A 23,290-nucleotide genomic window follows, 5' to 3' on the forward strand; every position below is an offset into this window, starting at 1 on the left:
CGGGCGCTCGTCGGCCCAGCCCGCCCCGCCGCGCCGCCTCACGGAGGAGCGGCCGCGCGGCTCGCCGCGTCCTGCACGAGCGGCCCTACCTACCGACACTCTCCCGCCCCCGGCATCCTGGCGCCCGCACCTGCCGACCGCCGGCCCCCTGCCCCGCCCCTTGGGCTTCCCGCTCGTTGGGCTCGTGCAGCCTCTGCGCTTTGCCCGGGCTTCCCCACCCCCGTCCCAGCCGTCGGTCCTTCCCGTCCCCAAGTCTGCCCCGCCCCCTCCTTCTCCCATCCCGCCTCATTTCCTCCTCTCGGGGCCGCACCTCGGGGTCCCAAATCCCACCCCTGCCGCCTTTTCCGCTGCCCCCCCGCTGCGCTATTCGTGGAAGTCACGTGGTGGCTCCGAAACCCAGAGGGCACGCGAAGCCCACCCACAGGAGACAGCGCTGGGGCGGGTGGGGGTCAGGGCGGCGCGGCGCAGCCTGTGGGGTCTTTCGGCTGCTCTCGGGGAACTCAGGGTGAGAAACACAAGTGGGTGGTTTGGAGTTGGTGGTTTTTTTCTCGGTCCCATCACGGCATCTTCCTGCGCATCGGCCCCGCCTCCCCCAGCTCAGGGGTCACAATCGTAGGGGACTTTCTCTGCGGTGATCAGTCATCCGGGCGCCACTCTCACTCCTTCGTGGCCCTCGGCTCCTCCGCCCGGGAGGCTCGGGCCTGGGGAGGGGACAGCCGGCTTGAACCACAGGCCGGGACCACGGGCACTCCAGGGCCTTTCTGCGGGGGCCCGCCCCCCTCTTGTCACGGGTCCCGCCGGGCTGTGGGAGGGGGCGAGGCGCGGAGGCCCGCAGGGTGAATTCCCTCCGGAAAGGGGGAACCGGGGAGGAGGTTGTCCTGGGGAGACGCACTGACCCAGCTTTCCTGAGAGCCAGTCTGTCTCGGCGGACGTCGCTGTTGACAGGTTCAGGGTTCTGGACCCCAGACCCTTTTTCTTTTTCACGATGAAAGTGGCAGCTGCTCAGGCTACAGATTAGGACTTCATGCCAAACTGGGGACCGGGGAGAGAGAGAGATCCCGCGCGTTCCCCTCCACCTGCATGCCGGTTAAAAGATGCCAAGCCGCGCAGTGTTTACTGCACGGAGTCCCAGCAAAGAGAGAAGGAGCGCTTGCCGGGCTGTGGTCTGCCCTGCGAGCGCCGGGAGAGAAAGATACCCGGAACCTGAGTGCGCGAGTGGGCGGGTGGAAACCAGGACCAGGGCGTCGGACGTGCCTTCCCGGTGTGGTGCAGGTAGGTTCTCAGGCTTGTAAGCGGCAGCGGGGCTGGGGGCAGGCACTTCTGACTCCCAGTCTAGTGCACGTGGCTCCCTGCCGAGATTTCAGACCCTTGCAAAGCTGTGAGATGCAGCTTGCGCGAACTTGGCTACCTGACCGAGGGCAGGAAAGCAAGTGCAGAATCTTGTCTGCATGGGCAGGGGCTTTGAGGAGGGTGGACGTGCAAGGCGGGGGAGGACAGAGGGTGGACGCAGACCTTTCTAGTGGCATTGCGCACCCCGCACCGGCTACGCTGCGCAGCAGAGCCTTCGCTCCCCTTTCTCTCCTAGACTTATCTTCTCGTCTGCCTTTGATCCTTGTTTTCGCTTCGCCGACCTCGAGGTCGCCTCGGAGCTGTTACCTTTTGCGTGCCACACCGCCACACACCCTGAGCCCAGCACAGCGCTCCACACACGAGTGCTCAGTAAATTCCTTACAGCAGGTCAACTGAGAGCCCTCACTCTTGGAAAATTAAAAGGACTCTTAACAAGATAAGAAGACTTCTGGGCCGAACAGTCAATTTTCAGAAGTGCTTTCAATTCCCCCAATGTTTATGTTTATGAAGGGAAAGGGCAAAGTAAAAACACGGCGGACATTTAGGTGCAGCCCCACACTTCATTTGGGTAGTTGCTGTTTTTCTCTTCTCACCGAGCCTCTCAACGTTCTAACTCCTTTGTGGCTGTACCGTCTACCTCACCCGCCCACGGAGCCTGGAGCCTCGGCCCAGCGTGCGAGGACTCCTCACCTGACCTAGGCCTACTCTGTTAGTTATTCAAGGCTTCCTCCAAATGTATTTAAAGCAGGAGCCTTGCTTCACTAGTTAGCATGTAAGGAACAGATCAATTTAACCTACATCTTATACATCAAAATGGATGGACTAAATAATTAGATATGGAAAATAAAATCAGAAAGGTAATGCAGAATTGAATCCTTTATCAAAGCCCCTGGGTGATATTATGGAGATAATTTTCTGAGACAACATGTAATAGGAGAAATCACATTGGAAAGATCCGAACTATATTAGAATGTTAAATTGTTTTAGAGGACAGCATGACCAAAAATTAAAAACAAAACAAACAGAAGGGAAAATATTCACAGTAAATACGATAAAGGGTTAAAATTTCTAGTATACATACAGCTCATGAAAAGGAACAAAAGAAAAATATTGACACAACCTCCCAGATGTAAACTGTGTGACATGAACTGGCATTTTCCAACAGAAGAAATAATCTAGGAAAATAGATATAGGAAAAATGCATATTAAAATAAGAAATCTTTAAAAAATACTAACAAAATAAAAGGTTGCAGCAAGTGCCAGTGACCGTGTGGTGAAGTCTGTGCACTCATTTCTCACTGGCATCATTCTAAATTGGTACAAACCTTCTGGAAAGCAATTTTATAGTGGTTCTTAAGAACCATGCAAGAGTTATCACCTGTGACTTTGTTTTCTCTAGAAAACAGCTAGAAAATTATCTTAGGAAGATCATATAAAAACACTAAAAAGAAAAATACTACATGCACTCTAAGTTCGTAATATTTGAAGAATAAAATTTGTAAGCAACAAAGATGTCCAATTATAGGTAAATAGCTAAATAACATGTATGTCATAACCATGGACTGGAGTATGATGCATCTTTAAAATTGCAAGCATGCAGACAAATTTGCCGCAAGGAAGATTTATTGGATGTTAGGTCAAGTGAGAAAAAAATCGAGATACAATAAGTACATATATCACATGCTCATAAAAATATGTGCACAACACTACTGTACTGTTCACTTAAAAATGGTTAGGATGGTAAATTTTATATTGTGTGTTCTTTACTATGATGAAAAGTATATGTGAAAACATGAGAAATAACATGAGAAAAAATTAGAAGATGACACACCAAGGTACTAGCTTTTCTGTCGTGGTGGAGAGATTATAAATAATTACATTTACTTGTCTTTTTTAACTTTTTAAAAACTTTTATTATGTTAACATCTTAAAACATTTTATGTTCACAAGCAATACTATCTTCCCTGGGACTATGCTCATTTGTCCAACAAACCAACACCTCTCTGACCAAGGAGGATGCTCTAATGACAACCTGTTTTTCTCTCTTTTCTATAATATTTTCTGGTTCATTTTATTCTAAGTCAGAAGGGGGGAGAAAAATGCAAATGAAAAAAGATAAACAAGAGCCAACATTTCAAATGTCTCCTTTTCCTTTTATTTTTTCCTTAGAACTGGGAAGAGAAATTATATGATGTGGCAATTTCCTCTTACTGACACACAAGGTCCCTGGGTTACATCTTTGGGGATGGGGGAGGAGGTGCAGGTCAGTGATCAAACCCTCTGGTGATTCACTTCATAAGAAAACAGTTCTTTATAAACACCAGTTGTTCAGATGCTAGAAAACCCTGTCACTAGTTCACATTTGCTCTTCCCTTTTAAGGGAAACTGGCCTTCCAGTAAGTGTACTTTCACTGATCTTTCTCAGAAGGTGATCCCGCGGGCTTCCGGTAGGGCTAGAAAAAGGAAAACTTAAGGCAGAGACCCTGCATTGACCGGAAGTCAGTCCTGTGTCAGGCACTGTTGTAGGAGTGCAGGTACAGCACCAGACCGGACAAAGACTGCCACCTCATGGAGCGCATATCCTACAGGAGGAAGACAGACAATAAACAAAACGTAGTATTTAGATGGTGATGTGCTCTTTGGAGAAATATAAAGCAGAGACGAGAAATAGTGGGTAGTGAGGGCCAGTCAAGCAAGGTTCCTGAAGGAGATCGGAGGGAGCCATGACAATATCTGTGAGAAGTGGTCCAAACAGTAAATGTAAGAGCCCCGTGGGTGTGTGCCTGGCCATTCCAGAAACTGTAGGGGGCTGGAGTGGAACGAGGAAGGGCTGGATACCAAGAGGTGAGGTCAGAAAGGAAAAGGGCCTGGTCATGAAGGGCCATCTGGACTATTTGCTTTTGCTCAAAGTGGCAAGAGAAAACATTGTAGGCTTTTAAGCAAAAGTGTGACATGATCTGACTTAAGTGTTTACAGGATCACTTTGGGCCCTGTCTTAAGAAGAGCTGGAACTGGCAGGCAAGAACCAGGAGTCCACGGTAATAACCCAGCAGAGCGGGGAGGAGCTTAAACAATGTTGACAGCAGTGGAGGCTGAGGCAAATTTTCCAGGAAGTCAATGAGCAAAAGCATTAAGGTCCCTCACGTACAGGCCCCTAGCAATGTGTTCACTTGGTGAAAGACTGGAATAAAATTTGAAAAAGTGGAATTTTAACCATAAGTGGTTAAGACCTCTGCCTCTTTTCATTCCAACTTCCCTTCAGTCCCTTCACATCTGGTAGTGTTGAAGTGGCTGGCTATGGGCACTTGGGGGACCTTGCCGAGAAAGGTCAATCAGAGATATTTTTGTATTTGGGGAGATATATATATATATATATATATAGCTTGAAGTCACTTCTATCTAGAGTAACTTATTGCTAGCTCTATGGCAGAATATTTCTACTGCCCATCATGCTAACTCACCTGACAAGGGATATTATCCTGAGACATGAATACTCCTCTGCTCCCTGGCAGCAAACCTATGAGGGTTGCGGAGAAGAAAGAAGGTTTGAAATTATGGCCCCAGGAGCTAATCTCTAAAAATTCTTCAGATCATCACACATGTAAAATTGTAAGCAGACCATTTAGTTCTTGTTTATGTCTCAACAAAATGGCATTCTCACTTGCCAGGAATGAAATTAAAAAATCAGCTTATAGCGTTATAAGTGTGCCATAAGGGATTTTTGCTTTCTTGATGGGAGTGGCAAATTTGATAAAGCCTGAATATGACATTTTAGCTGCTGTTAGGAAATACGTTCTGGAACATTTTAAATAAAAGTTAGAAAGTACAGGCTCTTGATTTGTTTGTATGTGAAAGGCACCATCCTTGGTTATCTCTAAATTTATTAATATACTAAAAACTGAGAGAAAAACATGTAAAATTAATGAAATGTAAAAAAGAGGTAAATATAAGCAATTAAAATCAATAGAAAAATTTTTGACTTCAATAAGCAAATTGTAAAAACAAATTTCAGATTATACTAGAAGCAATAATTCATTCAGAAAAAAAGATCAAAGGCAAATAAAAGCAATGAACAGGCTACTCTATTGTCTGATTTTCCAATAATGAGGTATAGTGGATCATATAAACACAATGGAAAAACATTTACAAGTCCTGCTGCTCTCATCTGAAATATTGGCATTGATGAGGATAATATGCCACTACAATGAGAACCTTGGCAATAAATTGGTTAACAAATTGGCTAATGAGTGTCATTAATTCTAAGAATATCTAAGATGAATCATTGGAAAGGGAAATAAACACTGCCCTGAAATATTACAGCTCACTACATTAAACTTGGAGGGTTTTCCAAATCTGACAGCAATTCTGAAAAATTACGTGACATTACCAATAATGTGTTGTGAGTCTGAAAGAAATTACCACAATTTTTTTAAAATGGAATTTTCATCTACCACATGGGAAGACTGAATTATCTTTCTGGTCTCTAGAAAAATTACATTACAGAATCACTGTCGTATGAAGAGAACAAAGGGTATGCAGCTCCAAAGGGTAAGGGAGTATTATAGAGGTATGTCAGGAAGGTAATTAATAAAAATGTGATTTTCTTGATTTTTCTGATTTTAGTTTGTCAGGTTTTCTAATTTGTAATATGTTGTATCCCCCCTTTTTTATGATTCTTGGTCATACATGGTGTTATAATCTAGAATTGATTGAAAAGCATATAGAAGAAAAAGACTCCGCATTATGCAACCATACACGCAGAGATAACCCTGTTAATATTTGGCATGTTGTGGTGGTGAATTTTATGCGTCAGCCTCACTGGGAGAAGGGAAACCCAGAGAGCTGGTAAAACACTATTTCTGAGTATATTTGTGAGGATGTTCCTGCAAGAGATGAGCATTTGATTCAGTAGAGTGATCAAAGAAGATAACTTTGCCCATATGTGTGGGCATCCTCCAATTCACTGAGGGCCCAAATGGAACAAAAAGGTGAAAGAAGGGTGAATTAGCTCTCTTTTCTTGAGCTGCGATATCCATTTTCTCCTGCCCTTGGACATTTGCTGTCTCAAAAAACTAGAACACCCAGGAGGATAGATATACTGTGTGTCAGAGCTGCTGGTTTTCAGTCCTTCGGGCTCTGGGACTTATTCCAGGAGCCCCTGGTTCTCAGGCCTCTGGACTCAGACTGACGTACGCCACCAGCTTTCCTGGCTCTCCAGCTTGCAGACGACAGCTTGTGGTACTTCTCAGCTTCTGTAACAGTGTGAGCTAATACGTATAATAAATATTCAGATAGATAGATAGATAGATAATCCTGTTGGTTCTGTTTCTCTGGAGAACACTGACATACACATGTTGCTTTCCCACATTTTTAATGCAAGTATATACACATATAAGTATTTATATGCACAAAATCATGCTCTAACATGTTCTTCACTTAAGAACATCATAGAAACCTCTTTCCATGATAATAAATATGCATCTACATTATCATTTTAAATATCCATAGTATTCCATTGTAGAGCTTCTATTACTCTGTTGTTTTCAGTTTTTCTATACGTGTAGACAACATTATTATAAATCTCACTGTATGAGGCAGCATAGGCTGCCATAACAAAATATATAGAGTCAGTGATAATTTATTCATGTGAGAAATTTGTTTCTCACAGTTCTAGTGGCTGGAAAGTCCAAGATCAAGGTGCCCACCAATTTGGTTGCTGCTGAGGTCTCTCTTCCTGGCTTGTAGATGGCCGCCTTCCCACTGTGTCCTCACATGGTGGGGGAGAGAGAGATGTATTTCTGTTCCTCTTTTCATAAGGCCACAGTCTTATTGAACTAGGGTCCCACCTTATGACCTCATTTAAATGTGCCCCTTGAAGACCCTACCTCCAGATATAGTCACACTGGACATTAGGACTTCAACATATAAATTTGGGGAGCGGACACAGTTCAGTCCATAGCAATCACTGTACCCTTATATGTCTGCACTTGTCTGATTGTGGCCTTAGATTTAATTTCTAGGAATAGAAGCGCTAATTGAAAGGAATATACATATTTCCAAGGTATTTGACACATAGTGCAAAACGACCTTGCAATTAATAGTCCTGCTAACAGTGTGTGAAAATCCTCCTAGCTAATTAGGGAACATTTTTAAAACTACAGCTCAAAGCTCAAAGGATTGAACTTGTTTCTTGGGTCATGGGTTAGGTTCCTGATAAAGATGGGGGCACAGGAAGGGCAGGGACAGATAAATACGAGGTGAAGACCTGCTCAGAACAGTATGTCAAGGGTTGTTTTTAGCAGCTTCCCTTCTGTAGCCCCTTCTAGAAGCATCCACTCCTTGAAGCTGTCTCTCTGGTGCCCAGGATTCTTCAAGGAATGGGCCACCCAACAACTCTGGGCTCTGCAGCCTAATTCAAAACACATCACATTTCTCCCATCCAGACCTCTCAGGCTTTTTGCTGCCCCTGCTCTCAGAGGAAAGACAAAGACAACGAGCCAAACTGGCCCTTGATATTGCTTCACACCAAAGGCAACTGCATTTTAAAAGGTGTTCATATTACTTCTACTAAAGGTATTTGCATTTTAAAAGAAAAAAGTATTAATGATGCTTTTAAGCAAAGCACAAAGGATTCAGCCTTTACAGAAAAACTGAGTGATTACTCAGTTACTCTGAATTCCAGTAATTAGGCTGCTATTTGTCTTTCCAGTTCTTATTTATATGAGCGGCCTGCTCTTCACCTACACATCTGTCTCTCCCTGCTAGATAAGAAACCCCGTGAGGGTGAAGGCAATGTCTTATTCAACACATTGTCCCCATTCCCCAATGCAGTGCCTCATTGTAGAAATAACCAGCACTAGAAATCACAGCGCTGAAGTGTGGAGACCTCAAGGAGCTTGCCCGGGTTACCCAGAAAAATGGCAGGGCTGGCATTCAAACTTGGGCAGGGCATGCACTTACTAAAGGTTGAACTGATGAGTAGATCATGAACATGCACATGGGGGCAAGTGACATTGGACTAGAAGAGTTGCCCCCAAAGACGGCCCAGCACATATCATCAAACAGAAGTGAGGGCACTTAATGTCATAGAAGTGTCATGGTAGCACACTTCACACAGAAAATTAAGTACTTAATTTTTCTTTTCTCCCCCTCAATTTTGGATTCTATGGAACGGCATCTAGTATAGCGATAGCGTTTTAACTAGTTGTGCAATGCTAGGACCTGGTGCAGCTCTAAATTCTGGTATACCATGGGAATTATAATAGCCTGATATCTGAAGAGATTGCTCATTGTTCTCTTTAAAACAAAAAAATAAGACATTTCTCATTTGTGACTCACTTTACAAAGATAACGTCACCCATGTTCTACTGAACTTACCACCACCTACAACTAACTTGCAATTTCCTTGGAGGCATCAGACTCCTTGTGTCTGGCACAGACCTGGGCTCAACATGGCAGCACAGCTGCTGAGCAAATAAACGATGAATGAGTTCCACTGGTTTGGCTGTAGGTTTCGTTAGAAGGAGAATAACAGCTTTGATGTGCTCCCAGACACTCAAGAAGGATGCCTGGAACTGCTTCAAGAAATCACTTTTCTGTCTTGTTAATTGCCTGTGCTCTTGGCTCGCTTAGGGCAGGAAGAGCCTTAGGTTTGAGTTAGAAGGCAGCCGAAAGGGTGCTTGTCAAAAGCAGCTGAGCTCAATTGTTATTTCCCTCCAACAGACCTGAGGTACGCAAAATTAGATTAACCTTTATCCTTGGCTCCTTATACTTTGTCATCACTGGTTCATAAATGGACTTCTTTTCATTATTCTCTACTTGTTTGCTCATTAATAATAAAGCAAACATCTCTAAACCTGCCACCTAATCCAAGAACCAGAGGATTATGCCCCTTCCTATTCCATCCCCCTCCTCCACAACCTCAGGTTTGTTGCCTTTTTTCAATTTTAATTTTAAATTAATTTTATTTTATTTTAATTTTCAATTACAGTTGACAATCAATATTACATTAGTTTCAGCTGTTGCTGCTTTTTTACTTTGAACTTTTTATTTTAGATATTTGTCAAATCATTTGCGATGAGATCCTATGTGCCCTTTACACAGTTTCCCCCAGTGGTAAAATCTTGCAGAGCCTATAAGTCAATATCACAACCAGATACTCACATTGATAAAGTCAAGATACAAAGCACTTCCACCACCTCAAGGATCACTTTGTTGCCAGGACCTTTCTAGTCACAACCAGGTTCTCCCAAGCTTGGCCCACCTGCTCCTTAACCCCTGACACTACCATTCTGTTCTTTGTTTCCATAATTTTGTCATTTCAAGAGTGTCATGTTAATATAATCACACAGTATATAATCTCTTGAGATTGACTTTTTTCCAACTAGCATAATTCTCTGGAAATTCACCTAGGTTGTTGCCTGTATCAATAGATAATCTTTGTTGTTGTTAAGTAGTATTCCGTGGTACGGATGTACCACAGTTGGCTTAACCATTTACCTGCCAAAGGGCATTTGGGTTGTTTCCAATTCTTGGCTGTTATGAATAAAGTTGCTATAAATACTTGTGTGCAGGATTTTGTGTGAACATAATAAGTCTTTACTTCTCTGGGATAATACCCAAAAGTGCAATTGCTGGGTCATGCAGTAGTTGAATGTTTAGTTTTTAAATAAACTACTTTTCAGAGTGGCTGAACCATTCCAAATCCCCATGAGCATAGTTTGCGTGACGCTGTTTCTTGGCATGTTCCTCAGCGTTTGGTTTTGCCACTGTATTTTATTCTAGCCATTCTGATAGGAGTGCAGTGATATCTCATTGTGGTTTTAATTTGCATTTCCCTACTGGCTAATGATGTTGAACATTTTTTCATGTGTTTATCTGATCTTTGTGCTTTTCTGTGAAATATCTCTGTCTTTTGTTTATTTTATAATTGAATTTTTGTTATCCTGCTGTTGAGTTTTGAGTAACTACAGAAAAAAAGATCTTGCTGGGATTTTGATAGGAATTGAATTAAACCTATTATAACGTTGGGGAGAACTGACATGCCTACTTGGCTGAGTCTTCCAATCCATGACTACAGTATGTCTCTTCATTTATTTAGATTTTTATTTCTCTCATCAACACTTTGTGGCTTTTAGAATACAAATCCTGAACGTGTTTTGTTAGATTAACATGTTTCTTGTTTCTTTTTTCTTTTGCAGTGATTATAAATAGTGTTGTATTTTTAATTTTGGTGTCCATGTGCCAATTTGACTTTTGGAGTTTTATCTTGTGTCCTATGAACTTGCTAAACTCACCTATTAGTTTTAGGAATTTTTTTGTAGATTCCTTGGGATTTTCTATGTAAACAATCATGTCATCTACAAATAGAAATAGTTTCATTTATTCCTTTCTGATCTGTATAGGTTTTATTTCTTTCCTTGCCTTAACTAAAATTTTCGGCACTATGTTGAATAAGAGTTGTGAGGACAAACCTTCTTGCCTTGTTCAAGATCTTTGAGGGGAAAGTATTTGGTCTTTCATCATTAAGAATAATGTTAGCTGTAGTTTTTTGTAGATGTCTTTTATCAAGTTCAGGAAGTTCCCCCTTTATTCCTATTTTTCTGGGAGTTTTTTTCTTATCATGAGTATTGTTGAATTTTTTCAAATACTTTTTTTGCATCAATTGATATAATCATGGGATTTTTCTTTTTTAGTCTTTTAATATGGCAGGTTATATTAATTGATTTTCAAATATTGAACCTGCCTTCTATCCTTGGAATATAAACTCTATTTTGTCTTGATGTACAATTCTTTTTATATATTACTCAATTTTATTAACTAATATTTTGTTAAGTTTTTTTCCTATATTCATGAAGAGTATTGGTCTGTATTTTTATTTTGTACTGGTTTTGGTATCAGGGTAATAGGAGCTTCATAAAATGAAAAGGGAAACATCTACTCTTCCGTTTTCTGGAAGGGATCACATTGAATTGGAGTAATTGCACCTTAAACATTTAGTAGAATTCTCCAGCGAAATCATCTGCATCTGAAGATTTCTCTTTTGGGGAGTTTTAAAATTATGAAGTCACTTCTTTTAGTAGTTATAAGGCTATTAAAATAATCTATTTCATATTGGGTAAGTTGCGATCGTTCATGCTTCTCAGGAAATTGGTCCACTTTGTCTAGCTGTTAGATCTGTGTTTGTGTAATTGCTCCTTCATCATTCTTTTGAGGCCTAGAAGTTCTCTAGTGATATTCCTAATATGGATCGCCTGTGTCTTCTCTCTTTTTCTCTTGGTCAGTCTTGCTAGCGATTTGTCAATTGTGTTGATCTCAAAGAATCAGTGGTTTTCTGTATCGATTTTCATTATATTGATATTTATTATTCTTTTTTCATCTTGCTTTGGACTTACCTTGCTATTTTCTAAATTCGTGAGGCCTTTTCATTTCCATTCAATTAAAGATATTTTTCTAACCTCCTCTGAAATTTCCTACTTGACCCATGAATTATTTTGGAGGATGTTTAGTCCAAGTGTTTGAAGATTTTCCTGTTATCTCTGTTATAGATTCCTAGTTTGATTCCAAGGTGGTCAGAGAATATACTCTGTATAGTTCTAATTCTTATTAATTTTTTAGCTTTCTCTTTATATATCTATATTTATATCTAGACATAGATATAAATATTTTTTTAAAGCATAGGCCATGTACACTGCATCTTTGAAATTTTGTTCCTTTTACTGTTCTACCCAAACAGCTTCTGTTCCACATGGCTAATTGCCAGTACAAAAGAACACTCTCACACTTTCTACTTTATAGACCTCATCCCTGTCTCTTTCGGACATTTATGTGACAGGGTTTCACTCTGGAGGAACCGGGAGAGCTGATTCCAGGGCCGAGGGGGCCAATGGACCCAACTGCCGAAATCCATGGGGTGGGAGGCTCTCTGCTTTCACTGGCACCGGTGAATGGTTCAACTGTCAAACTCGGAAAAATGCACTGTGGCCTCAGAAATGCCAACTGGGCATGAAGAAAATGAGTGCAGTTTCTCATGGCATGTTTTTTGTGTAATTTAATAAACAGATTTTAAAGTGTTACTGCTACCTCTTAAGCTTGAATTGTTTGTGTTTGTGTTTCTGTCCCTCTGAGTCATTGGCCTTCTTCTTGTTCCTGTTCCTATTTTTCACACTGTGTGTTTCACAGTAATGGACACTAACTTTTCTGGATTTTTGCTCCCAGGGCTGCTCACCTCTGTCCTTAGATGTAAGCATCTTGCAAGTTTTATTTGAATGTTCCTCTTCGGCCCATGATATAGTCTATCTTAATATATGTTTCATGGGCACTTGAAACGAACATGTATTCTGCTGTTTTGGGGTGGGGTTTTCTATAAATATCTATCTGGTCATGTCAGTTGATGGCGTTGAGCCCTATAGCCTTGCTGAATTTTTTTTTTTTTTTTACTTGTTCTATCAATTGTTGTCAGATATCTTAATGTCTGCCTATCTGGTAGGTGGAAATTTTTATCTTATTGTGGTCTTGAGTTGCATATCCCTGAATTCTAGTAAGATTGGGGATCAAATTAATTATTTTCCTTCCTCAATTACACTTTTAAAAACACATAGTTGTGACTTTGCCAATTATTCAAACCTGTTGCTTTTTTCTTTTTGGTTTTTGTTTTTACGTAGGCAGTGACCCCTGCTGATGCATCTGAATAGAGAGGCCAAGAATGTATCTGGATAATTCTCCATGGGCATCTCCACCAGGCCAATTGCCACAGCAATTAGGCACATACTTCTGTCAAAATCCTCCCGTGACTCCCCTTTCCTGATAAATACAATCACAAACATTAGCCTACCATTTAAAGTGGGCAAGATGCACTTCTGATTTAAGTAAGCCAGCTGTGTCAATGCCTTGCTCTCCCCTAGCGAAGTTGGTCCCTGCCTCCACACTTTTGCCCATACCATTCATTCCCTCTGTCTAGAATGTTCTTTGCCAACGAAAATCCCCCTTATGCTTTAAATGTGGCTCACATGCTCCCTCTATGGAGACTTTCTTGATCGTTCCAACTGGAAGTGCCCCTTCCCATTGTCCAATGAGATCAGTCATACGATTTGCATGGCCTGGTAACATAATGCACACATCCAGGACCCGGCTGGCTGGGCCTCCTGCCAGCCATTCAGACCAGGACTGTCTTGTGGTTTCTCTGCACCTATTTCTTGGCTTGTAGGTAAAGTGCCTCTCCTTTATTAATAACCTAACTCACATAGTGAACATTCTTAAAATTCCATCTCAGATAACCAAATTCACCGGAAGTGGTATGTTAGGCAAACCCCCAATTTGTTGGGCAGAAATATCACCTATGCAACAGATTAGAAGAATGAATTATTTAGAATATGATAAACTATGATTAAAGTGATTTCTATATGCATGCCAACTGAATGTGGGAAATGAGCTATTCTCTTAATAGTAAAACAACCGAAACATGTATTTTTAAAATTTGACTTGTTTTATTGTGAGCGAAAGTGGGCAACGGTCCCCTGAGTTTTGATTTTGTTTCTTCATGCTGGGTGATAGTTTCAGTAGACTGTGTAATACAAAAGATCTTTTTTTAAAAAAGTCTAGATAATACCCCATGTTATTTTTAAAGTAAAAAATTCCAGGCACATTTTATACAACCTATCTGCATAAAAGTAGTCATGAATTTTTATATCTTGCATGAGTGCAATTTCATATACTGGGCAATTCCAGGCTTTGTTAAAAACCAAACTACATATTTTTAAGTCACAGGAGACTAAAAGAAATTCTAAAAATAAAGATTCTCATCTTCTTATAAAATGAAACACTTTTATAGAAAAAATAGAAAATAACAATAATTGTCAATAATAACAATGAACTATCATATATTTAATAAATAGTTAAAATAAATAAATTAGTATAACCATCCATATTTCCTTCACCCAGAGACAGCTGCTGATAAAATAGAAGAACCTTAAAGAGATTGTTTTAGATCTTTTGGGGTTCATGTTTAGGCAAGACCATTCCTGTCAGATTTTTTTAATGGAGAGTCCGCACCCCACCCCCACCAGCAGTGTTCCAGGACTTAATAATGCTGATGGTTGGCAGTTTTTCATGTTTATTTTTAGACTCGAAGTCTGCTCTTCAAACCCATTTCCTCTTGCTCTCTCCCCAGCAGAGGCAGAGAAGTGCTGGCCTCTCTCCTCTGCCTAAGACTCTTCCACAGAGCTGAACCGCCACACCGAAAACCTGCTCTTTTGCGGTGTGCATCAGCCAAGTGCTTGCTTCTTGCCATTTGAGTCTCATTTTCCAATTATTTTATCACTTTGAGGTATTCCTGGAACTTTCTAAGAGGTCGAGTGCAAGGCATGTTTTTCATGACAACTAGTCAACCTGATTATTTCGCATTTTCTTTCCCGATAGCAGGAAGCTCATCAGATGGCTTTTGGGGCTTCCTTCCACTTCTGAGTTTATGCGCCTCTTTGTGGGGGCTGGATAAGATTCTGCGTGTGCCAAATATTTAATAAGCTTTACTGGCTGTCTGACTCAAAAGTTCAGTTCCTAATAAGAGCCGCAAACGGTACAGGGAATTCCAGGAATTGGCTGGTTACTCATTGGTGGTGGATCAAGCAGGGAAAACAATACAGACTCTCTGCCCACTTCCTGGTCACTTCTCCCACATTCATTGCAAAAGGGATGGTCACAAAGAACAGTTTGATGAACCCTACATTGCCCCTCGTATTGTGCTTCCTGGCAGGAGACATGCCCTGGGATCACGTGCTTCAAGGAGCTCAGCTTCCTAGGGGCGACTTTACTGGGCATAGAATGGGGTCCTAGGGAGTTGGGGCCCATCCAGGTTGCCTCCTCTTGGTTTCCTTGTTTCCTCCCAAGGAAGCCACTTCTAAACGTGATATTCTTGAAGCTGGGCATCGCTGCACCCTGGTCCCCGCGACCCTGAGAGATACAGCCACGTTTGACCTGTGCTCTAAGCTGAACCCCTCTAGAAGCATCTGGGAAGCCAGAGGGGGTGGGAGCCCAAGCAGTGGCGTGACAGTGAGCTCAGACTCAGTAAATGGTCATCTTTTGCAGAACATTCCAGCGCTGTCAAGATTTGCAAAAAGTGCCTGCATATTCTGTCAAACACCTTCCTAAACTGGCCCTCCATTTTTTGCAGTTATTCACCACCCCTTTCATTCATCTTACTCTTGTGTTTTGAATTTTTTTCTTAAAGTCATACCACTTGTCAGGATATCCCCAATCAACCTGTCTTCTCCCATCATTCAAAGGATAGCTGAAACCATCTCTTCCAGGAAGTCTTCCCTGACTAACTGGAACAATGAAAACCTTTGGCTTCCTTCCATACTAACCACTCTCCAAGAACTTCCCTTTGTTTCCACAGAATGTAAATGCTGCAATTTATTTATTGTTAACTATGTGTTTTGAACACATTCTCAGGAAGGATATAACAATGGGTGATGATGACTTTCGAGAAGTCGGTTGTTTCACTGATGTGCAAATGACCCCAACACATCAGAGCAGCGAACGTGTTGCTGCTACACATATGACTCTGCAGGCAGCTACTCAGACTATATCTTCAGAACCTGAACCTCTGCATTTCTCGTGGTGCTGCTTACATGTCCATTAGCCAGGCGCTTCAGCGCTAGTTTTTCAACAGATGTTTACTGAAACCTACTATGAGCAAAGCATAGTCTTAGATATGGGAGATGTGGTGCCCACTGAAAGTTTTTAAGGATATTATGGTGGCCCATCAATTTGGTGGCCCTAAAGGAACCATGCCTCTCAGCATTCATGCCCTTGTGTAGCCCCCACCCCCACTCCTTGAATCTGAGCTGGCCCGTGATTGCTTTAATTAATAGAATATAGTAGAACCGATGTGCCAGTTCCAGGCTTAAGCCCAAGAAGATCTGGAAGTTTCTGCTTTTGTGGTTTAGGGAGCCCTAAGTTACTATTTTTGGGATGATTTGCTATATAATAATTGATGACCTAAACAAACAAACTATAATTCCTGAAACCAAGAGAGGAGTATATGATCATCCGAAGTGGCTTCAAGATACCTTGATAAACCAAATACTTAGAAATTTAATAATCAAGCAGACTCATGGTACCAAAAGCCCTTTGGAAAAACTAGTCCCCCCATCAAGTTCTTGGCCTAAAACAATAACCAAATAGTTATTTGCTCACAGTTCTGGGATCTGAGCGGGGCTCAGCTGGGTGGTTCTTCTGCTGGTCTTGCTGGTGGTTGGCAGGAGGTGGGGTTTAACTGGGCTTTGGGATGGCCACACTTCTCTCTTTCATTGTGGTCGCAGGGCCTCTCCCTTTCCAAGTGGCCTCTCCCCATGGTTTTTCCAAGAGATCAGCTGGGCTTCTTACATGGTAGCTGTGGTGTAATGGTGAGGACACCTCATCTGACACGCAGGCAAGGGGCCTTTACAGTGTACCATAGGGAGAGACTGGGGGCAGAGGTTGGAGTCACACCACTGCACTTGACCATGTAGAGTCTGCAGACTCTTGGGGAGGTGTCAGGAGCATGTACTTTCTCTCACCTCTATCTCTGCATCATGAGAATAGAGATGAGAACAACCTCTACCTCATAGATTGTAAACAAAATGATATATGTGATACCCTTCACATGTTCCTGGCACATAGAATGCACTCCACATGTGGTGGCTATTAGTATTTTATTATAGTTATCTTCAGCAACTAATAAGATTGTATTTAAACATTTACATTTTTTAAAAATTTATTTATTTAAATACTTTTTTTAGGGAAAGAGGGAAGGGAGACAGAGAGAGAGGAAAAAACATTGTTTTTCCACTTACTTACACATTCATTGGTTGTTTTCTTGTATGTGTCCTGACTGGGTATTGAACTCACAACCTTGGCATAATAGGACAATGTCCTAACCAACTCAACTGGCCAGGGCTTGTATTTGAATATTTATAGGAAAGTATTTTTGTATAATTTGGGGCACATAGTAAATTCCTTATATACTTGTTTTAAAAATATGCTGCTTTAAACAATTTTGTAATTCACACACTTAATGGTCTTTCACCCAATTTTGCTGCAATGTTACAGCTGTGGCTTTACTTAATCTCTTTCTTTGGGTAATCTATAATCTTGAATAAAAGAGTAGAATAAATTGCAACCTCATATAGCTAAAACAAATCTGACATCGTGAGTTTGTTTTAAACATTTTTTTTCAAATCAGATTTATAGGGAGATGAGAAAGAAAAGGAATTTTGTGAGGGAAAAAATTAATAATGGTTTCTGAGAATTCTGAGGTTCTAATGTGATGTATTACGTAGTGAAAGGAACCAAAGGCTTAACTGCACATCATATATACCATTTGAAGAGAACTCGAGTACAATACCTTTGCAGACAACATGCGAGCAAACTTGACCGTGGTCCCTTTGTTGTCACATCTCAGCTCGTCCCTCCTGTGTCCTCTCAGACTCAGAGAACGGCTGGGAGGAGGGAAGGAGGGGCAGAGCCCAGCGTTTCAGGGCTGGCAAGCCTGGGAGTGCTGGGGGTGGGGGTGGGGGCCCCCAAGCCACTCACACAGGCAGCCAGAATGCAACACTTAACTTTTTGAAATTTTGTCCCGTTTGAGTGTGACTGAAAAAAGAAATGAGGATTCATTTTAGCAAGGAGTATTTCTAGAAAAGCATCTGTCAGGTCTGAAAAGTTCCTTTAAAAGAATTAATTGGGTTGGGTTTAGAACAAAGAGAATTCAAGTGTTAAGATTTGCCAGTAAATTACAGGAATTGCCTAGTACTCCACTGTAGTTTCCAAAGCCAGGCAAAACAACTTCTTGCAGGCAACTAATTCCACGGAAATCTGAACACCCACAAGTTCCACTCTCATTTTCCCTTTGGGCGCCTGGAACCCCAGCGGCAAAGCGGGCCCGCCCCGCCCCGCCCCGCCCCGCCCCTGCCGTCCTGGGCCCTTCCCTCCGCTCCCCTCCGGCCACCCCTATTGGATCCCACCTGTCACTGATGTCTCTCCTGACCAATGGTGGATGCTGGTGGGCAGGGCCTGCGCTTTGGTTTACTCCAGAATATCCATCCATACACCTTAGCACACTATTTGGGTTCGCTGAGTATTTGTAGAATTCAAGGTATGATTATGAAAAACGATTTAAAAATGTTGTTTGGAATGTGACCGAGGCCCTGGCGCCGGGCTCGCGGGACCCGAAGCAGAGGCGTCCTTCAAGCTGGCCGCGTGTTGCCTTTCTGCCACTGCCATCCCCTAATTTTTTTTTCTTTTTTATTGTTTGGTCATCCTCTAATTTTCTCCACCCTCACAGGACCCGGGCTGGGCGGATATGGCACATGTAGAGATCAGCGAGAATCCATACCCATACTTATTTGACCTTTTTTCCCCATCAAACTTTTTTTTTTCAGAGTTCAGCTTCTTATTGAATGTGTTATGTATGAGATTTAGTCAAAAAGACCACAGTCCGTGTCATCGTCAGACTCCTCGGATCCCTCTCCTCCGCTCCCACGTTCCTTTCCTCGGCTGGGCCGCGGCCGTGGAGGGGCTGGACCCCGGCTGGCGCGACCCGAGCTGCTGGGGCAGGTCCGCCAGCCCGCACGGGGCAGAGGCGGCCCCTCCCGCTGACAGGGCCAGGCCTTTGCGAACAGTCCTGGCCAGAAAGGTTCGCCGTTCACACCAGCTGCTTGAACGCGGGCATTGATCTTGTTCTCCGTCGCCCTCACCTCGTCGTCGTGCAGGACAAGGGCCGAGCGGGGAGGTGCAGGCGAGCCCCGAGAGGCCGCCGCGGTGTGGGCGAGCGCTGCCGGCCGGCTGCGGCGCTAGTCGCCGGCGAAGTGAGGGCCTCACCCCAGCGCGGCCTTAGCACCGTCGGAAGGGCCGAGCGCCTTAGCGGCAGCTGGGAGAAAGGGCTCACATGTTTTGTTTTTTTTTTAACAGGGAAGGAAACGAAGCAAGATGTGCAAGTCAAAGCTTCCCCTCGTCTTTTCCTACCTAGTCTCGGGGAGATGCTAACCTGTAAAAGGGCTCAAAAGGAGCTTCCCAAGTAGGAACAAAGGAATGGAGGGGCTCTTGGCTGGGAAGGAGCCACTGACCCAGCTGGTGCTCCGAAGGGCAGAGATGGGAGGGGCTGTTGGGGTGACTCAGGCAGCTAGGACCCTGAAGGGGCGACTCCTGGCTGCTTCACGCAAGAACTAAACCTCACAAGAGTTGGAAAGGACAAAGAGAAGGAAATGCTTAAGTCTCAGATACTTAGGGACGGTTAAGGTGACAGGAGGGGCAGAAATGGACAGAGGGCTCCAGTGCCATCATGGCGGAGGATGGAGGCCACGTGCCACACCTGTGGGCAGCTGGGGGGCCTTACAGTCCGTGACTGGGAGAGAGCCCACAGGCATGGGAGCCGTTCTCTGAATGAGGCTGGTTCTCAGTCCTTTAAATCCCACCTCCACGCCCACCGCCACCCCCAGGAATAAGCCCAACTTCCAGCTAGAATTAAGAATGAATATGAAAACAAGTCATTAATGCCTGAGATTGTGACCTAAGAGAACTGATAAGTTAGAAATCTGCAATATGAAGTCATTCGTTCACCCAACTATTATTAGTGAAAGGCCCACGGGGTACAAGCAATGTAGAGGCACAGCAGTGGATACGAGAGGGCTCTTCACCCCGGAGACTCCAGATAAATATAATACTGATTTCCCCGAATCTTTTCATATATAACCCCCACAAATCCTTCAGTGATTCTCCAGAAAGATATTTTTTCCTCATTTTTATAACACAGAGGCTTCATAATAGAATCTATTTGCAAAACAAATGGTTAGGGGAAGAAAAAAAAAAAGAACTCCAAAGAAACCCAAACTAAACGTCTCAGCTCTAAACGGAGATGTTTATTCGGATAAGACATTCAGACTTATCTGAATATATTGAGATAATGGTACTGAAACCCTGCAAAAGCCTCTGGCTGTAATTTATTCCTAAATTCTCAATAATATGAAGATAATGTCAAAGACAATTCATAGTCACTTGCATTCTTGTTATAGTTTTTAAATCATTTAAAAATCTAATTTATTTTCATGCAAGTATTTTATGCACATAATCAAAAGAATCAAATCTGTAAGGCCCATAACAACAAAAAAATCAGTCCCTTGTCCGACTTTCCTTACCTAGGTTCATCTGCAAAATTAACTACTTTCTACTCCTAGCTTTTTTTTCCTAACCAGAATAATATCCATATTGTGCTACCTCTTGCTTTAGCTGTTTTAGAGATTATGCATTGACTTTCAATTGTGATGAAGATTTCACTCCCAAATATTCCCGTTTCATAGACGATAGACAGATGGTCACACATTACAACCATGTGAGTTGCTTCCATATAGCAAAATGAAGTTCTGTACTGGTTGGACAAAGCTTCCTCAGTGCCCCGTCCAGGCCAACCTGTCCACTCCGGTTCCTGTCCTGGGACACCCGGGACTCCCCAGAACCCAGCAGCAGCTAAGGGGGCCCTTCAGGGCCCCACTCCAGTGCTTCGACCACTTTTCCATGCTGACTGCCCAGTGCCTGGTCTGGATCAATTGTTAATTTCCAACCTTCTTACCTTCCCAATACAATTGCCCCAATTTTTTGTTGAGTTCATATTTGAAGTGTTCATTGTTATGTCCATATAAATATTGTTCACTGTGGAGCCAATCTGTAACAATGATTACACTTTTTCCTTACACAGCTTTCTGCTTTTACTGCAATGAAAACATGACTGATTTTTTATTTGATTTCTTTTAACACTTGAATACTATATATGTTCCTTATACAATCTTTCAGGTAGATCAAACTATCGCTCATGCTGTCATATTTTATTCTCCTGAAAATATGTTTTTTGGAGATCTATGTATTTGTTTTCCAACCCGGTGTACCTGGACTCCCCCAGATCTGCTGAACTGTATTCTGTAACTTGAGTTTGCTGCTATCTTAAAGCCTCTCTTTTCTAGATCCTGTGGCTGCTTGTGTTTACCCTTTGTAGTAGAGCACATCCTCTAGAAGTAGCCTTCTAGATGCTTTTAAAGGTAATGTTTTCTCTTTTATATTTGGCATGTCTGAGAATGACTATTGGCTAACCTCACACTTGATTTACTAGGCTGAGAATAGAATCCTAGACTGCAAATCATTTATACTGAGAATTTCTATTGTATTGCCCCAGAGGCTTCTAGATTCAGGACTGTTGTTTAGTAGTTTGAAGCCATTCCAGTTCCCCTTTCTTTATAATCTTTTTCCCCTGGTGGAAGCTTTTAGGAACTTCTTTTTAACATTCCTGTGATAGGCTTTGGTGGGGGTGATTTTGTTTTGTTGTTTGTCTTTTGCTGAATCCTCAGTAGGTTTTGTCCATCTGGAGTCTTGGTATCCAGGAATATTTCTTGTATTATTTCTATTTCTTTACTCTTTTTAAATTGATATGCTTCACATAGAATATAATTCATCCATTTGAAGTGTATGGTCCAATGGGTTTTAGTATATTCACCAAGCAGCAGTCACCGCTATCAACTTTAGAGCATTTTCGTCACCCCCGAGGGAAAACCCTTGCACGTTGGTTAGCAGTCGCTTCCCATGCCTCCCGCTTTCTCCCTTCTTCCAGCCCTAGGCCGCTGCTAATCTATCTTCTGTTTCTATAGGCTTGCCTATCCTGGACATTTCATATAAATGGAGTCATACAATGACTAGTGTTTTGTGAATGACTTTTGTCACTTGGTGTGTTTTCAAGTTTCATCCACGTTGTAACAGGTACTGCTTTTTTTTTTTTTAATCTTTACCCAAGGATATTTATTATTGATTTGAGAGAGAAGAAACATTGTTGCCTCCTGTACACACCCCAACGGGGGATCAAACCCACCGCCTAGGCATGTGCTCCAACCGGGACCGCGGATCAAACCTGCGACCTTTTGGTATATAGGACAAGACTCCAATCAACTGAGCTACCTGGCCAGGGTGTACTATACTTCTCATTGACCAATACGATTCCACTGATTGGATATATCACATTTTATTTATCCATCCCTCAGTTGACAGATACTTGGATTGCTGCTACAAACATTCATGTATAAATTGTTGGATAGACATGTCTTCAACTCTCTTAGGATGAAAATGAATTAAATGGATTTCCACATCCTTTCCCCTACTTTGTTGATATTAATGGCTCCTCATCAGCACTTCTAAGGTCAAGAGTTGACCTGCCTATCCCTCCAGGTTCACCTGTAGCAAGTCTCTTTGGACAGGATCCACATATAGACTTACCTGGTGGTCCTCCAGTACACCATGCTCTCTCACAACCACCTGCTTTGCTAAATTCTCTTCACAGCTAAGAATCTTCCTCCCTGATTATTTGCCTAAAATATTCAAGACTGCTCAAATATCACCTCCTCTACAAACTCCCATGACTTCTCCCAAAGTTCCCTATGCAAACATCCAAAGAGCATCTGCTGCATCGTATGATCATTGTTCACACGCATTCTCCCTACTAGAATATGAGCTTCTTGAAGACAATGTTTATCCTGAGTGATCTCCTTTATCAAACCAATAAACAGTGCTTTATAGAATGCTCACTATAAACACTAAGTGCCAAATACTAAAGGTTTTACTATGAATTTATTTACTTCTTGTAATAACCCTGAGGTAGGAATTACCACCACCTCCATGTTACATGAGAAAACTGCAGCACAAAGAGGTTAAGGAACTTATCCGAGGCTATTTAATAATAGGAGAGGAGGTATCTGAACTCAGGTGATCTGGCTCAGAGACACCTTTCAACATCTCAGACTTTTGTACTGAAGAGGTGCCTAACGTGTATTTGTTGAATGAATGAATAAATGAGGGGGAAAACCAAGGCCTTCAAAAGAGGTCAAACAAACTCTGTCTTAGAGAGAGCTACATTTTAAAGCAAATAAAAAGT

The 23,290-nt window shown here is 42.4% G+C and overlaps 1 protein-coding gene across 1 annotated transcript in view; it reads right to left on the reverse strand.

Annotated features, from left to right (window-relative positions):
* Positions 1 to 3,498: 3,498 nt before the first annotated feature.
* The window catches only part of NSL1 (NSL1 component of MIS12 kinetochore complex), a 46,020-nt gene continuing 26,228 nt past the window's right edge, over positions 3,499 to 23,290 (reverse strand). Inside the window, exons 5-6 of the mRNA XM_054587618.1 lie at positions 4,812 to 4,867; positions 3,499 to 3,932 (exon numbers count right to left, since the gene is read on the reverse strand). Coding sequence (XP_054443593.1) covers positions 3,861 to 3,932; positions 4,812 to 4,867 — 128 coding nt within the window. The 3' untranslated portion in view covers positions 3,499 to 3,860. The remainder of the gene's footprint in view (positions 3,933 to 4,811; positions 4,868 to 23,290) is intronic.

This window comes from Pteronotus mesoamericanus, unplaced genomic scaffold (genome assembly GCF_021234165.1).
Source record: "Pteronotus mesoamericanus isolate MK-2021 breed Mesoamerican mustached bat unplaced genomic scaffold, CSHL_Meso_final scaffold_1186, whole genome shotgun sequence".
Lineage (NCBI taxonomy): Eukaryota > Metazoa > Chordata > Mammalia > Chiroptera > Mormoopidae > Pteronotus > Pteronotus mesoamericanus.